The sequence below is a fragment of the Cokeromyces recurvatus genome (genome assembly GCF_025118155.1).
Source record: "Cokeromyces recurvatus strain NRRL 2243 chromosome Unknown BX663scaffold_14, whole genome shotgun sequence".
Taxonomy (NCBI): domain Eukaryota; kingdom Fungi; phylum Mucoromycota; class Mucoromycetes; order Mucorales; family Mucoraceae; genus Cokeromyces; species Cokeromyces recurvatus.
The window spans coordinates 252,911-269,433 of record NW_026251400.1 but is presented as its reverse complement, the minus strand read 5'-3'; the positions used below and the strand labels follow the sequence as shown (position 1 = coordinate 269,433).

General features: G+C 30.2%; 6 protein-coding genes across 6 annotated transcripts; 5 read left to right on the top strand and 1 right to left on the bottom strand.

Annotated features, from left to right (window-relative positions):
• Positions 1 to 31: 31 nt before the first annotated feature.
• Positions 32 to 2,225, top strand: BX663DRAFT_510946 (major facilitator superfamily domain-containing protein). The gene is made up of 6 exons (XM_051527824.1): positions 32 to 215; positions 285 to 315; positions 377 to 541; positions 611 to 813; positions 903 to 963; positions 1,092 to 2,225. Exons 1-6 carry the CDS (start codon positions 129 to 131, stop codon positions 2,042 to 2,044), a joined length of 1,500 nt encoding a protein of 499 aa, XP_051382376.1. The 5' UTR covers positions 32 to 128; the 3' UTR covers positions 2,045 to 2,225.
• A 3,405-nt stretch (positions 2,226 to 5,630) lies between these two features.
• Positions 5,631 to 6,983, top strand: BX663DRAFT_473542 (uncharacterized protein; the record flags this gene model as incomplete). Its single annotated transcript, XM_051524200.1, has 3 exons — positions 5,631 to 5,912; positions 6,048 to 6,498; positions 6,609 to 6,983. The coding sequence occupies 3 exons, from the start codon at positions 5,631 to 5,633 to the stop codon at positions 6,947 to 6,949; spliced, it is 1,074 nt and encodes a 357-aa protein (XP_051382375.1). The 3' UTR covers positions 6,950 to 6,983.
• BX663DRAFT_510935 (uncharacterized protein) lies at positions 6,905 to 8,311 on the bottom strand. Its single transcript, XM_051527823.1, has 6 exons — positions 8,203 to 8,311; positions 8,129 to 8,142; positions 7,690 to 8,071; positions 7,475 to 7,622; positions 7,030 to 7,414; positions 6,905 to 6,926 (listed from the first exon to the last, which is right to left on the bottom strand). Exons 1-5 carry the CDS (start codon positions 8,233 to 8,235, stop codon positions 7,101 to 7,103), a joined length of 891 nt encoding a protein of 296 aa, XP_051382374.1. The 5' UTR covers positions 8,236 to 8,311; the 3' UTR covers positions 6,905 to 6,926; positions 7,030 to 7,100.
• A 964-nt stretch (positions 8,312 to 9,275) lies between these two features.
• Positions 9,276 to 10,971, top strand: BX663DRAFT_74246 (fork head domain-containing protein). The gene is made up of 3 exons (XM_051532309.1): positions 9,276 to 9,847; positions 9,941 to 10,639; positions 10,735 to 10,971. The coding sequence occupies exons 1-3, from the start codon at positions 9,395 to 9,397 to the stop codon at positions 10,801 to 10,803; spliced, it is 1,221 nt and encodes a 406-aa protein (XP_051382373.1). The 5' UTR covers positions 9,276 to 9,394; the 3' UTR covers positions 10,804 to 10,971.
• Positions 10,972 to 11,805: 834 nt separating this feature from the next.
• Positions 11,806 to 12,834, top strand: BX663DRAFT_552310 (uncharacterized protein; the record flags this gene model as incomplete). Its single annotated transcript, XM_051531356.1, has 5 exons — positions 11,806 to 11,817; positions 11,874 to 11,996; positions 12,074 to 12,331; positions 12,456 to 12,607; positions 12,672 to 12,834. 5 exons carry the CDS (start codon positions 11,806 to 11,808, stop codon positions 12,832 to 12,834), a joined length of 708 nt encoding a protein of 235 aa, XP_051382372.1.
• A 1,594-nt stretch (positions 12,835 to 14,428) lies between these two features.
• On the top strand, positions 14,429 to 16,497 carry BX663DRAFT_510932 (general substrate transporter; the record flags this gene model as incomplete). The annotated part of the gene is made up of 7 exons (XM_051527822.1): positions 14,429 to 14,535; positions 14,598 to 14,718; positions 14,831 to 15,044; positions 15,126 to 15,668; positions 15,736 to 16,020; positions 16,100 to 16,214; positions 16,283 to 16,497. Exons 1-7 carry the CDS (start codon positions 14,453 to 14,455, stop codon positions 16,494 to 16,496), a joined length of 1,575 nt encoding a protein of 524 aa, XP_051382371.1. The 5' UTR covers positions 14,429 to 14,452.
• Between the last annotated feature and the right edge of the window lie 26 nt (positions 16,498 to 16,523).

Here is a 16,523-nt window from a genome sequence, read left to right as displayed (position 1 = left end):
AAAAAAAAAATGTATATTATTAATAATAGCTGTCACACTTCTAAATTTTTTATTGTAAAAAACTTCTCTAGTAGTTTGTTCCTTTTCTTCATAGGCATACTTCTCCAATTGATTATTATTATTAAACGATGGTAAAGAAAAAACCTATTTTCCTTCGTTTTCGATCTTCGAATCTTTATATCTTAGCAACGGTTTCTATGTCTCTTTTTACGGATGTAAGCTATTGTTTAATGTGATATGCTGTGATTTTTAGTCTTCTTCGTTAACTAATTGAATAATGATAGATGATCGTCTATAGTATCATTGTCCCTATCAGTAAATAAACTTTTTTTTTATTCTTTTTGCTTTACAATATTATGTTAACTTTTCCCTCTAGTGCCATTTATAATAGACGCTTTAGAACATGGACAATCTCCAAACTCAGAAAATCCTTATAATAAAGAGATCACAGATGGTGGAAATGTATCTAAAGAAACAGGTAGTTTGTTAGCTTTATTTGCTGTTGGTTTATTAGTTGGATCTCCAATTCTTGGATATTTAGGTAACCTTTTTAATTATTCGGAAAAAAAAATGATCTTTTTTTTTTATTATTTTAACGTCATATAACCAGCTGATAGATTAGAACACCGTAGATGGCCTATGGTTACAGGCATTCTTGGTTTATTAGGAGCGACATTTTTGTTTCTATTTGCAAATTCTTATTGGGAATTATATCTTGCTCGATTTTTACAAGGATTATCTGATGCTTGTGTTTGGACATTAGGTATGTGTTTAATTGCAGATACTTTTCCCATTGAAGTACTCGGAACTCAGGTATATTATATGCATTTATGATTAAAAAATAAAGATAATGATGATCCTGATCTCCTTTTTATGTTGTGATATATAACTTGTATATATAGATGGGTCGTGTTTTATTGTTCCATTCAATTGGTTTAGTATGTGGCAGTCCTATTGGTGGTAAGATAAATGATTAAATACTACAATGTATAAAGTAGTTATTAATATATAATGTCATATATAGGTGGTACATATCTTGTTTTTTATATCTTTTATTATTATTGTTATTAATATTATTACTTTATATATAGCACTTTACCAATCAGTTGGTTATAAAGCCCCCTTTATTTTATGTATTTGTTTAGCAGGAATTGATTTGATATTACGTTTATTAGTTGTAGAACGTAGAAATCAACCTCCAGAATGGTTTGAAAATGATGCGACTACAAATAAATTAACTGTTACAACAAACACACTTGTTGATCATGAAAATCAAAAAGAGAAGAAAAAAATAACTGTGTTTCAACTCTTACGTCAACATAGACTTTTAGCTGGTTTATTATTAGCTTTTGCCAATGGTTGTGTATATAATGTATTCGAGCCAACACTAACAGTTCGTTTATCAACTGAATGGGGCTACAATTCAAGTCAGATCGGTCTTGTATTTTTGGCACAGGTTATACCAACATTCATTGCAACACCTTTGGCAGGATATTTAACAGATAAATATGGTTCCAAGGTGGTAGCTATCACTTCATTGGTTATATGCTGCATTACTATGTTTTTAATTGGTATACCTAACAAATCTACAGCTGGTGGTGTTGTTCCTCTGATTGTTATCTTTGCAATTCAGGGCTTTACTGCTTTTTCATTCATCACGCCTGTGTTACCTGAAATAACACATGTCGTTCAGTCTTTAAATTCAGATAATGGAGGTGGTGATGATGGACAAGGAATGAGTTATGGTTTGTTCAATGTTACATTTGGTTTGGGAGGTCTTGTGGGACCTCTCCTTGGTGGCTACTTGTATGATAGAATTGGTTTCTTTTATATGTGTGTTGTTATAGGCTGCTTTTTAGCACTATGTGTACCCTATATATTTGTATATACAGGTGAGCCGGGTAAATTTATTGTAAGGCTCCAAGATAAAAGCAATAAATCTCAAGAAATGATCGAAATAGATGAGGAAATAAAAGCTTTAGAAACCAGAGATTATTCTAAAGCTGTTACTAATAATACCTCTGGTAAAAGAGAGGAAGTTTAGATGTATAAATCAAAAGTTATAAATATTCTACCATCCATGTATATGCATAATAATTTAGTATTAAATTCTCATCTCCTAATATATTATTTAATAAAGGATATACATATAATTGTTTATATACAAAAATATAAATATTTGTGAAATAAATACAATAATCGTTCTACTCTTAAAATAGATAAGCATTTTAATAATAAAGACAGTCCTAAAAATATTTAATTAATAAAATGTCTCAATAGGTTTGTCTGTGTAAATAACAATATATGGGGCTAATTTTTATTGAAAAGTACATTATATTAGTAAACAATCTCTTTTCAAGCAAAATTGTTATTATATAGAATTTAACCCATCTTGTACATTTTAAAAAGGCAGATTAGTTACCTCTGCCAATTTAATATATAGAATAAGCCTCCATTTGAGAAATTCAATTTTGAGTTTTTTTTTTTTTTTTTTTTTTTTTTTTTTTTTTTTAACAATCTGGCGTTAGTATCTGTAAGAGCTTATTCAAAGTGACTTTTCAGCTTTAGAATTCAAAAAAGGAGTTTGTTTGAATTTTATAGACATATTATAACGATTATAATATATATAAAAAAAAACCTCGCTAATGCACAAGTTTATCAGGTAAATGTATAATGAATATCGTTATACAAATTGGATATATAATAAAATTCTGTTATAGTTTATGAAGTTAGAACATCACCCTTGATTATTTGAGGAGAAAAAAAAACATATTTCTTGAAATGTTTTGTTGTAGGACGATTATTCTTATTAGAAAACTCTATATTATATACATATTTTTTTTTTTTTTTTTTTTGGGTACATCAGGGCATCTTTTTAATAGAAAGAAGTTTAACTACTAGTAAAAAGAAAAAAAAAAGTCATATAATAACAACGGTTTCATTACTTGATGATTGATTTGCAGTGGTATTGTGTAAAAGGCTCAATATGCAAAAGAACATGACACTGTTTTCAATAATGTAAAGAACATTAAATAGTTGTATTATGTAAGAAGTAAAGACTAAATAAAAATAACTCAGTCATAAATGAAAAAAAAAAAATACACAAATGCTTATATACAAAATAATAATCCCTGAAATCCCCTAAAAAGTTATTGTTAGAATAGATTCTATCAAACTTAATATTCAAGGGTTAAACTGAAGAGAAGCTACTTGAAAATAATTTTTTTTTTTTTTTAATTATTTATTCCATTTTTCCATAAAAAATAAAAATCTAAAAGCAGTAAATTAAAATGAATTTCTGACATTTATTATAGAAAAATTGGAAAAGAGAATTTTTCCTTTAAAGTAAAACAAGCATATATAGAAAACAATCAGCATTAACATAAAATTAATATATAAAGCAAGGTCTATTTTGACTGTGTTGACTTTATTATACATTCAATTCTTTTATATAACAAACAAATATAGCCAACTATTTATATACATTTACATTTATTTATCTATTTTTTTTTTAACTGAATTAATATATACTATTTATTATATAACATATGGATTCTCTTGATCTTAAATTACCTAAATATATGGTCTACTGTGTGATAGTAGCCTGTCTTGGTTCATTTAGTAATGGTTGGGTAATTGGTTCTGCTAATGTACCTGGTGAAGTGACTCACTCTTGTGAAAATGGCAGTGCTCGTATCTCTAGTAGCGCCTTCCCTGATTGTCTCCCTATGAATACTAGTCTTTGGGGCTTTGCTGTCTCTTCTTTCTGTGTTGGTGGTCTTCTTGGTGGCTTCTTTGGTGGTAATATTCAAACCAAGTTTGGTCGTAAGAAGACGATTATTTTTAATAATTTGGGTTGGATACTTGGAGGTCTTTTACAAGGTGTTGCAGTAAACCCTGCCATGTTTATTGTGGGTCGTATTCTCTGTGGTCTCTCTTGTGGTCTCGGTTCCTTGGCTACTCCTACCTATGTTGGTGAAATCTCTACTATCAAGGCTCGTGGTACTATGGGTACCTGTAATCAATTTGCTATTGTCATTGGTATCTTGCTTGCCTCTGTCATCGGTCTCCCCTTGGCAAACGTTCCTCTCTGGCGTATTAACTATGCCCTTGTTGCTCTCCCTGCTATTGCTCAATTCTTCTTGATGTCTGGTTGTGTTGAATCTCCTCGTTATCTTATCTCTATTAACCGTATTGAAGAAGCCAGAGAATCACTTCAAAGACTTCGTCCTAACACAAACATTGATAAGGAATTCTATGGTATGGTTGAAGGTCAACTTGGTGCTGCTGCTGCTAGAGCTATTACTGGTATGGATAGTAGTGCCTCTGCCACCAATAAAGATGAGACCAAGTCCTTTGATGATCAAATTGAAGATGGTATTGTTACTGCTGATGAAGGTGCTCGTGAATCCATGAACATGATCCAGATCTTTACTGATTCACTTATTCGTCGTATTGCCCTCACTGTCCTTGCTCTTCACGTCATTCAACAAATGATTGGTATTAATGCTGTCATGTATTATTCTACTACTATCTTTAACATGTCCTTCTCTGCTGAGATGTCCAAGTACATGGCTATTGTCACTACCGTTGTCAACTTTGCCTCTACTATTCTTTCTTTAATCTTGGTTGATCGTATGGGTCGTCGCCCCCTTTTGTTGATTGCTGAAGCAGGTGCCTGTATCTTCTGTGTCTTGTTGATCATTGGTTATGTCTATAGCTTGGGACCCCTTTTGGTTGTCGCCGTCTTTGGTTATGTTGTTTCATTTGCTATTGGTGTCGGACCTATCCCATGGATGATTACCTCTGAAGTCACACCTGTCTATGCCTCCTCTGCTGTTGGTGCTGTAGCTACTGCTGTCAACTGGGCTACTAACTTTGTCATTGGTCAATGTTTCCCTCTTGTCTTTGAAGGTATCAAAGGTTACTCCTTCGCTATCTTTGCTGGTGTTGCTGCACTTGCCTTTGCTTTCACTTATCTTAAAGTCCCTGAAACCAAGGGCCGTTCCCTCGAAGATATTGTCAAGGGCTTCGAAAAGAATTCTTAAAAAAAAAAGCATATTAACTTTAATATTCTCCTTTCCCTTCTAATTTAGTCTCTTGTGTTTTTTATATATATATTTATACATGTATCTCTTATTTTTGTATAATATTTTATATCTACTGCATTATTATTATTTTTTTTTCTAATTAAATGTATTATTATGAACCTTTATGTTCTAACTATGCGAACATGTCTATGTCATCGTTTTCTCCTCTTATTCTCCCTCCTCTTCCTTCCCCCTTTAATTTCTAGGTATAATATATTTAATTTCTAATAAATTCAAAAAACTTTATCCTCTTAATCTACTTTATGAGTTTGACAGATATTCTCCAATTTTTTTGTATATAAATATCAATAACATATTAGATTGGCTTATTCATCAAGCCCAAATCTCTCACCGATAATCAAATAATAGCCATACTTAATTCTCCTTCTCTCTCCACCTCTCCCCCTTTTTTTTTTGTTTCATCCCCTTTTGTAAATTCTAAAATAAAGGTGTCCTAATGTGCCCTATACATGTATACATTTATTTGATTTAGTATTTTATAATTCTTCTCTTTTGTGTTTTCTTTCTTTATGTTTATACATGAAGTTGAAAAAACTATTTTCAGATAGCTTACTCTTTTCTATAAAGAAAGTACAGTCGCAAGTAATCAGTCATGAAAAACAAAATATTGGATTCATTTATTTAAGATTAACTCCACCGAGTAGTATTAAACATATACAAGATATTTTATATTTATTTTTGAATCATGAATTTCTTCGAGTCATTATACTTGCATGTTGGTTAATTTTTTGTGGTTTAATTGAAACCTTTATGGCTCAACTTAGTGATATTCGATATTATTCAGACTCCAATACCAGTAGGGTATATATTATACAAAAGTTAAAGAAAAAAAAAGTACTATTTAATTTATATCTATTCTTCCCTTTCCCGTAATTATTACAGCACCCATTACGTGATCTCTTGCATGATGCATTTCCTAGAGTTGTAGAAATACAGATCGTAAACTACTTACTGACAGTGACGATCGTTTATACACTTGTAGGTTTTGCAATTCAGTCCCCTGATTGGACAAGCCTATTCATTATACTACGAAGATGGGGCTTTATTATGGGATTTATTTATATCTTTCGAGGTATCACTTTATTAGTCACTACCTTGCCCTCTTCTCTCATTGATAACTGTCGACCTCCAGAGATAGAATTGACAGGAACCCTATGGGAACGATTTGGATTCTTTTTAAGTGTCATTAGTGGTACTGCCTTAACATGCACAGATAATATTTTCTCAGGACATACATCCATGATGGTGTCTTGTGTCATGATATGGCGAGTGCATTCACAACTACGTAGACCGTTTGCCTGGCTCCTTTATGCAATAGTCTTTACAGGTATCTTGATGATTCTTTACACTCATTTCCATTATTCGGTTGATGTCATTTTAGCTATTTGTATGTAATCTATGTTATATATATATATATATATATATGTATATATGTATGTATGTATATTCATTCATTCATTCATTCATTTTTACTTTAATACATGTATATATTGTTAGATATTACTTTTACAGCTTGGGATAGCTATTTGCATTATGTTCAAGAAGCTTCTATGCATTATATGTTTGGTTTCACAAAACAATCTCAACAAGAAACTTTTATTTGTTTATGGACTGAACTTAAAAATACTTTAAATAGCCATGAAGAGGCTAAACAGATATATGACTATTTAAATCGACAATCACATCCAATAGGTAATAAATGGTTAATGAAGCTTATTATGTATGTAGATGGCCTTGATATCCGATTTCGTACACTTGGCATCTTTGATGAGCATGGTATCTGGAAAAATAACGAACCTATTCTAAACCCATTTTCTATTACAGATAGGGTCATTTAAAGAAAAGAAAGAAAAAAAAGAAAAGGGGGTGGGGGGGGTTAAGATATATAATCTCTTTTCTTGTAATATAAAAACAAAACCTTAGTCATAATTTGTTCTTTTTTATTAGCATAATAAAATTATATATCCCTATTTAATTTTACAAGGTAATTTATACAAATGTGAATGGATCTCCATTCGAAGGCTGTAACCAATTATCTTTAGAATAATCTGCTTTACCTTCAATAACATGAAAAGTATAAATATATCGTGAATGTGAAGAAAGATTAGGAGCTGATTTATGAACAACGCTTCCATGAATTAATACTAGTGTTCCTGCTTTCACTTCGCATTTCACATAGCTAGATTCATCATCATCGTTTATCGTAGTCTCTGAAGGTTGATGGCTATCATTCTCAATACTAGATATAAATGTTGTGCCTGAACCATCAGGAGTACGCACAAATCGTTTATGAATAGGTGTAGCTATATATATTACATGAAAGTAGATTAGATGAATAAATTAGAATGTATCTTCACACCTACTTTTATGTGATCCAGGCTTGAACCAAAGACAACCATTTTCAGTTGTACAATCTTCTAATGCAAACCAAAATCCAACAGCTGAAAGAGGTTCAGTATATAAAAATGATGAATCTTGATGAGATGGAACAAGTCCACCAATATAAGGTTGCTTTTTTTTTTAAAAAAAAATGTTACATTTATACATCGCCTTTCTTATCCAAATGAAAAAATATTACCTTGAAAATTAGCATAGATTGAAGCACTTGAGGAGATTGAAATCCAAGCTCTCTTGTCATAGTAGAAATGGTATCATTGATTGAAAATGATTTAAATACAGGATCCAAGATATGTAAGCCATGTCCAATTTTATTAATCGCTCTTTCCTTTGGAACCTTTAATTGTCCTTGTTCATCTATGGCTCCTTCCTCAAAAAAGAAATGTATTTTATTACCTGAAGTCAAAAAATAATTGTCCCCGACATGTTTATTTTCATTTATTCCTGTACTAAATTTCGTCAGCGGATGACCTTCAAGTGAGAAATTAGCTAATAATTCCTTTGCTCTTAATTTTAACTCTTCAGCTTTAGTTGTCGAGAAAAAGTTTTCAATAACAAGACAGCTTTATTTTCATGTTAATTTATCTTGTCAATGTGTGTGTATATTTATTCATTCATACCCATCTTGATTAAACTTTTAAATACCAACAAGTCATTTTAATCGATAGTAAAAAAATAGATATACAAAACTTACTTTAGCTAATTGTTCTTTAGTTAATACAGTCATTTAAACAAAACAAAAAAAAATGAAAGAAAATAAAAGAGAAAAGAAAACAAGCTTGTGTGAAAAATACTTTATTATACACGTATGATCTTTTTTTTTTTTTTGTGATATACAAAGTCTATATTTATAACAGTTTGCTTCAACAAAAAGCATTGACCATGTGTAACAACAACAACAACAACAACAGTCATATTTTTGTTTATGTTAACTATTTGAAACCCTTTTTTTTTGTATGTGTAGTGTATGTATGTGTGTGTGTGTATGTATGTACATTTATACACCTGAAGATCATATTAAATAGGTAGAAAGACTGTATTTGACGCAAAATACTTTTCATTATATAAGTTTGTCAAACTTTATACACAAAATGAATTTGGAAAACATTGATAAAATCATAATTATTTTGTTTATATACTGTTTTAACCTATTAAGGGACATAGCACAAATATATCCGCGTATGCTTGAAATATGTATAATTTAGAGACGCTGATAAAAAGTTTCCTTTACTCCATAATTTAATTATTGAGAGGGGAAACAAAAAAAAAAAAAAAAGCAAGTGCAAATAGGTTATTTTTACTACTTGAGAATATTATACGTTATACCAAAAGAGTATTTACCGGAATTGACTGTTCCGTTCGGGAGAAGAGTAGATGTATAAACGACAAATGTACGTATACTCACTAATATAGACAGACACACATACACATACACACACACATACATACATTAAGGGTATTTATAAAAAGTTATATTAAAAAAAAAGTTAGGCTATAATACAAACATAAACATTTATGTCAGCCGATAAATATTCTTTAACTGTAGAAACAGATTTTATCAAACAGAAAAGGGGGGGAGGGGGAAAAAAAGACGAAACGCTTTAACAAATTATAGTACAAAAAAGAAAAAGACGAAACGAAAGCCACATGATTTCTTTTCTTTTGTTTAAATAAATAATAAAACCTGTTTGTATAAAACTTTAGTTTTATTTTGTAGTAATCTTTCTCTCTCTCTCTCTCTTTTTCTTATTTTCTTTCTATTTTTTTTTTTTTTTTTTTGTTTAATTCTTTTATAAATAAATATTAAGTGTATTTTGTCTACAAATTATTTAAATTTATTATAGATCATATAAATAGCAACATCTTTTATTATCAATATTAACAGTATGAGTCTGTTAGATGACGATTCTTTATCGCGTAGATCTTCTGTTAATACAGTCTCTGGTAGTACTAGTCATATACATCCTTCTTATCTTTCTACACCAAATGCATCCTCTTCTTGGATATCACCTAGAGGTAATTCCAGTTCATCTACAAAAGAATCTTGTTGTGATACTTTATCGTATGATGATGAACATTATATCGGTCAACCAACACCTTCTCCTTCTGCTTCTATAGATCGTAGTAGATCTCTTCATAATAGATACAAAAAATCTGTACCTAATACAAAAGATATTCATGTTGAACGCAATACAGAAGGGAAACCTCCTTATTCTTACGCTACTTTAATTAAATACGCGATTGAGAACAGTCAAAGAAAGAAACTAACATTAAGTGAAATTTATCAATGGGTTATCGATCATTATCCTTACTATGCTACAGCAGGAACAGGATGGAAGGTATTGTGTGTGATGTATATCTTCATTTATATATGCATATTATTAATTTATGTATCTCTCTACCTCATTTTTTTTAAAAAAAAAAAAAAATAGAATTCAATTCGTCATAATCTTTCTCTAAATAAATGCTTTGTTCGTGTTCCTCGCCCAATTAATGAGCCTGGTAAGGGTTCTTATTGGCAAGTAGATCATAGAGCCGCTGAAGCTGAGTTACGCTGTAAGACATCTATGGCAGTTCGTGGACGTACAAATAGATCCCGCAGTGATCCTGTCATTAATAACCCCTATCGTCCTAATACAAGCTCATCTAATGGTCATAGTGCAAATACATGGCAAAATAATAACAATAACAATAATCATAATCATTCACGTCAGTCTCACTTACCTTGGCACAACTCAAATATTATTACGAGTAAAAATAAATTATCATTCTCTGATAATAATATTCAGCAGCAACGTTTTAATCGTGACTCTCGATCACTTTCTTTAGATTCTTCTTCTTCTAATCCATTATCTGTCACAAAACCATCTTTGTTCAATTATCATCAACTTAATAATAGTAATAACGCCTCACCTATTTCTACAACTTCTTCGTCTCATCATGGCTATTACTCTCATCATTCATATTCAAATCAAAATTCATCTTATCCAAATCCTACTATGATGACACCTACTTCAATGAGACAATTTGGAAGTACACCGCAACGACATAGTATTACTGACTTTTCACGTTACCATCATCCTTCATCTTCTTATTTGCCTAGTTGTTATGATGCATATGCTACTAATAATGTAAATATGATTCAATCTCATCATTCACATCCTTATCAAACCAGTAGAATGTTATCTCAACAAACAACCTCTTCCTCATCCTCTTTATATAATAGCCCTTATGGTTCTCAATCAATGTATTCTTCTCCTACAACCTCAACATTTCCTATCACTACAAGTCATAGTAACTCACATCATCCTCTTATAACACCTACTTCATCTACAAAAGCAACAATAGGAGATACTTCCTCTTCTTTACCTGGATTATTAATCAACATGTCAACCAATACCATAAAAAATGAACATGAAGAGAATAATAATCATTCTCAGATTGCAACCACTTTATCAATCTCAGGTACTACTCCATCCCAGTCACAATGTAAAAGAAACAGGATAAAAGAAGAAGGAAATCGAAATAAAAATTTACCTCCTTCACCTAAACCCGCTTCTGAATCATCCACTACTATGAATGATATAAAAACTTCAGCAATGAAGCCAGCATGTGTTATAACAGCAGCCCATGATAGCGAGTATGATTGGATTGCTTAAGCCAAAAAAAAAATTATACGCCCACATTTATGTTATTTATAAAGATCAATTTTCTCTCTGTCTCTCTCTTTCTCCCTCTCTTTTATATATATACATAAGTATACTCATGTTTTTCCCTTTAAATATGTATATGTATACAGATTTACAAGTATATAAATGTTTGTGTCTTTTTTTATATAATGTTTTATTTGTTTTATTTGTTTTGTTTGTTTTGCTTTATTTGTTTGTTTATTACTTGTATATGCAGAATGCACATGAATATATCAAATTTACATATCTTGTTTGAAGTTTTTTTTTTTTTTTTTTTTTTATTAAATCGATAATATAAAGCTCTTATGTATAAATACATATATTGTACTCAAATTCGGTCATAGACTAAATCAGTCATTTTCTTCTTGATGATATCAAAATATTAGCAAATTTTAAAGCATATTTATTAGAGAATTTTATAATTATTATGTTACCCAAAACATCAATTTCAAGTTTTGAGATACAATGAAGTTAGGAAATATTGGTGATTATAAAAAAAAAAAAAAAAAAAAAAAAAAAAAAAAAAGGGAAAAACAGGTCACTACATATACAAAGATGACAAGGACAAAGCTTGCAAGACGTTTTAAAATTCTTAGAAAAAAAAATCCATGCCTGCTTCTGTCCAATTTGTCAGAAGAAAACTTATCAAAAGCCAAATCATTTTCTGTCAGTTTAGAAGAATACGAAGAGTATATCAAGGCAAGAGCTTTGGCGGAAAAAAGTGCTTGGTCCTTATTACGGGAATGAAACTCAACAAACAAAGCAAAATTATTTTCACAATCATTATTTTGATTTCCATGTCAAAAACAAAGCTGATTTGTATTTTGGAAATTTATTCGTTGCAAGAATTCGAGGTTATTTCCCTCAACCTGAAAGAAAACACCCGATGAACCTACTAGTCTTAGTATTTACGCTGGTTACTTGGAGCTTATGTTACAGCAAAAACATATATCAGTACGTTTAAGTCATAGTGACAAAACTAAATTACTTTGTATTGTAGCGGAAATGTCTAGGGGCGAACAAGAGAATTTGAAACAACAAGCAAGTAAATTGTTAGAACAATTGCAAGTTTTACCGTTCCGAAAGATCAAGTTTTCTTCAAAGTTGTTTTATGACCAAGATGACCTGGCTTTGGTGAAAAAGCTTAAACAAAAAATTTGGGCACGACGCCATTTTAATTATTAGTAATTGGTATGCCCCAAATGTAAAATTTCAAGAATCAATAAGAAATAAGGGACTCATAAACATGCTAAAAAAGAATGACTTCAAGGTTTATCTTGTCGATGAATTTCATACCTCAAGTTTCTGTCCCAATTACGAAAACAGACTAGAGAAGTTTAAGCTCATTGCTAATCCAAGACCATTTCAGCGCGAAAAAATGCCTACTGTATTCTGCCATGGTTTACTTCAGTATGCAATACAAAGTTAAAAACCTTTAGTTAATTGATAAATAATATAACAAATTTGTTTGTAGTTGTGAAAATATACATTGTTTAAATGAACACGAATATAAAAGAAGAATATGGAATCGAGATCTGGTGGCAACACTAAACTTTAAAAAGATATTGACAAGCCTTAGAAATAATGGCGAGAAACATCTTTTGTTTTCACGTCAAAAACAACAACAACAATTCTGATTATCCGCGTTAGTTATCGCTTTCGCTATTTCATGCAGATAAACATTGCTCTGAGCTTACTAGAAAATATTGGTGAGCCAATCATTTTTCGATTTTCCACCCCAAATTATTTTTTTATAATCACCATTCAAATTTTTAAATTAACCGTATAACTCCCAGTTGAAAAATAAAACTTGATCAAAGTTACATTCATGATTTTAAAGCTTAGCTTAGCTTATCAAATAGGATGTCATAAAAAAAAAAAAGTACAAAATATATATCCCCTTTTTTTTTTCAAAAGGTTTATATGACTCAGAGTATCTAGCAATAAAGTTCGCTTCGAAATAATTGTTGGCTGCATGTGTCTCTAAAGTTAGTATTTCTTTGTCTAAAGAACATAACTTTTCTCTTGCGAATAGCGTTGAATTACTTGAACAAACAATATACTTTTAGTCACACTTTTTTAATGATTTTTGTTTTTATTTTGAAGATCAATATGTTATTGTTCATACTTTTCTATAAATTCACAAACAAATGGCTATCTTTATTTATTATTATTATTATTATTATTATTATTATTATTATTATTATTATTATTATTATTATTATTATTATTATTATTTTCGTTGCCTACTATTTTACTGCCTATTATTAACTTTATATATTATTGAATAATAATATTATTATTTGTATTCTTAGATAAGCAGAATAGATTGTATTACTTTTTATACATATTAGATGTGTAACTGCCACGGCAAAACTTCTTAACCAAGTTCCCCAGGTCGTGATGCATATATATATATATATATAAATATTTGTTTATATGTATAACAATTCAATGACGTAAATGCTCATTTGTGAAATCTGTTTATACCTCTTGACACATAAATAGCCCTAGAATGCAAATTTAAACGTCCCTTTTGAAAGAGAGAAAAAGAGAGAGAGAGAGAGAGAAAAGAGAGGGGGAGGGAAATAACGATGTATATAATAAAGTAGACCACTTTGACGTACACCCACGAATACAAGTATATTAGAGAATGAGTCTATAATAAAATATAAATTGATATGGTGTCCATGTACAACAGACTAATTTATATGGGGAAATAGGTAATAATTCTCCTAATAGAAAGATGATAATATACATGTGAGGAAAAAAAATTACCTAATAACCTTAAAGTAAAATGAAAGAATGAATGAATGAATTATATAAACATTATAGTATAACTTTTACATTATAAATAGATTAAAGGCAAATTATACAGAGTTTAGTTTCTTATCTGATTTCTGTAATAATACCTCACTTTTACTTATTATTACTACCCCGCATATTTTATTTAACAAATAGGATAACTCAGAAAGTGGGATACACAACACATATTTTACTTTATTTTATTTTTCTAAATGGAGAAATAAAATATCAGATTAAGTTTTATTAGTAGCGGCATTATTATAAACCACCACTACTACCATCATCACTACTACTACTACTACTACTACTATTATTATTATTAGTATTATTATTATTACCACATGGAATCATGCAAGTATATAAAGAACCGAAAAAAAAAAGGTTTTTATTTATTTTATTTATTTTTCAATTCCATATAATAAATAGTGTAAATACATAATATAATATAAAATGGCCCCAATAATACCTACTACTACAACTATAAAATCAAATAAAAATACTGCAAAGTCGGATGCAGGTATTATTTTATATCTGTAAGTTTATTTATGATACTATTTATCTTCTTGTTGTTGAATATAGAAATCACATAAATTAGAATAACTGTATTCGCAGCTATTGGTGGTTTTCTATTTGGTTATGATTTTGGCGTTACAAGTGGTGTAATGGCTATGCCACAATTTCAAACCTATTTTAATCCATTAACTCCTGAAATTAAGGTATATATAAAGACGATGAATTCCTTCTCATACAGATATATATACATATATATATTTATATATTTATATTTTTTATTCATTTACTTACTTATGGTAAAATAAATTATAATAGGGCGCTCTTAATTCTTTAATGGGTTGTGGTGCAGTCTTTGGTTGTTTAATAAGTGGTTTTATGTCAGATCGATTTGGTCGAAGAGATAGTATTGGAGGAGCAGCAATCATATTTATTATTGGTGGTATTCTTCAATGTGCTTCACAAAATATTGCTATGCAATTAATAGGTCGTTTTATTTCTGGTATATCTGTTGGTGCATGCTCTGTTCTATGTATAGTGAAATATATATATATATATATATATAAAATATTTGATAGCAAAAGCTAAATTGTTATTATTATTATTGGTGTAGCTCCAATGTATAATGCAGAATTGGCACCTAAGGAAATTCGTGGCCGCCTTATTGGTTTTCAACAACTTATGATTGATATTGGTATGCTAATATCTGCTTGGTTGGACTATGGTACGATCTATGTTCAAAATGATTGGTCATGGCGTATCCCTTACTTGGTTCAAATTATCCCTGCTATTCTTTTAGCAGCTTGTCCCTTTATTTTGCCTCGTTCACCTCGTTGGTTGATCGAAAAGGGCCGTACAGAAGAAGCACTTAAGGTCCTTGCGTATGTGCATGGGAAAGGGGATGAACAACATCCTTATGTACTTCAAGAGTTTAATGAGATTAATGATAATATACAATTAGAAAATAATGTTGCTGTTGATTCCTATTTGAGCATGTTAAAGGACCCACGAAATCATCGTGTTCTTTGGATTGGTTGTTCTGTTGCCATATTCCAACAATTAACAGGTGCTAATGTCATTATGTATTATGCTGCTTTTATGTTTCAGCAAGCCGGTTTGAAGGGTTCACTTTCGTTATTAGCCAATGGCATTGATTGTAAAGTTTGTGTTTAAATCAAGTATCTTGTACACCAACTAAACATAATATATATATATATATATAGATGCCGTTATGGTTATTTTCTGCCCTCTTGGTATGTATCTTGTTGATAAAATGGGTCGTGTAAAGCTTATGTTGATTGGATCTATTGGAATGTGTTGTGGTTTCTTTATTATGGCAGGCTTATATGGTGGCGTAGGTTATACAGAATGGAATGAAGAACAACTAAGTCACGTTATTAACATGAGTAATAATCCCTCTGCCGGGAATGCAGTGATTGCATTTATTTTCATTTTTGTTGCTTTTTATGCTACCACTTGGGCACCTGTTGCATGGATTTATATTGCTGGTATTAACTAACTAAAGATGACATGTCTATATACAAGATATATTTATAATAGTTTTTTTTTTTTTTTTTTTTTTCATAGAAATATTTCCGTTAAGAATTAGAAGTAAAGGGTTTGCTTTAGCTTCTGCCATTCTTTGGCTTGGTAATATTTTAGTTGGACAAGTCACTCCTATTTTGATGGATAAGATTACATGGTAAGCATGAATTGATCTGATCTACAAAGAAGATAGTAATGATTCATTTCTAAAACAACAACATAAAGGGGAACATATATTCTTTATGGCGTTATTGGTATTGTCATGTTGATTTGGATGTTCTTATTCGCACCAGAACCTAAAGGTTTATCATTAGAAGAAATTGAAGTTGTTTTCCATGGACCTATTATTGTAACTAATTTAAACTATGATCAATATTTGAACGCTCATAATGAAGACGTTGAAAGAATTCGTCAAGATATAAATAATGAAAAGATGTAAAGAAGATTAAATAAAGAAATGATTTAT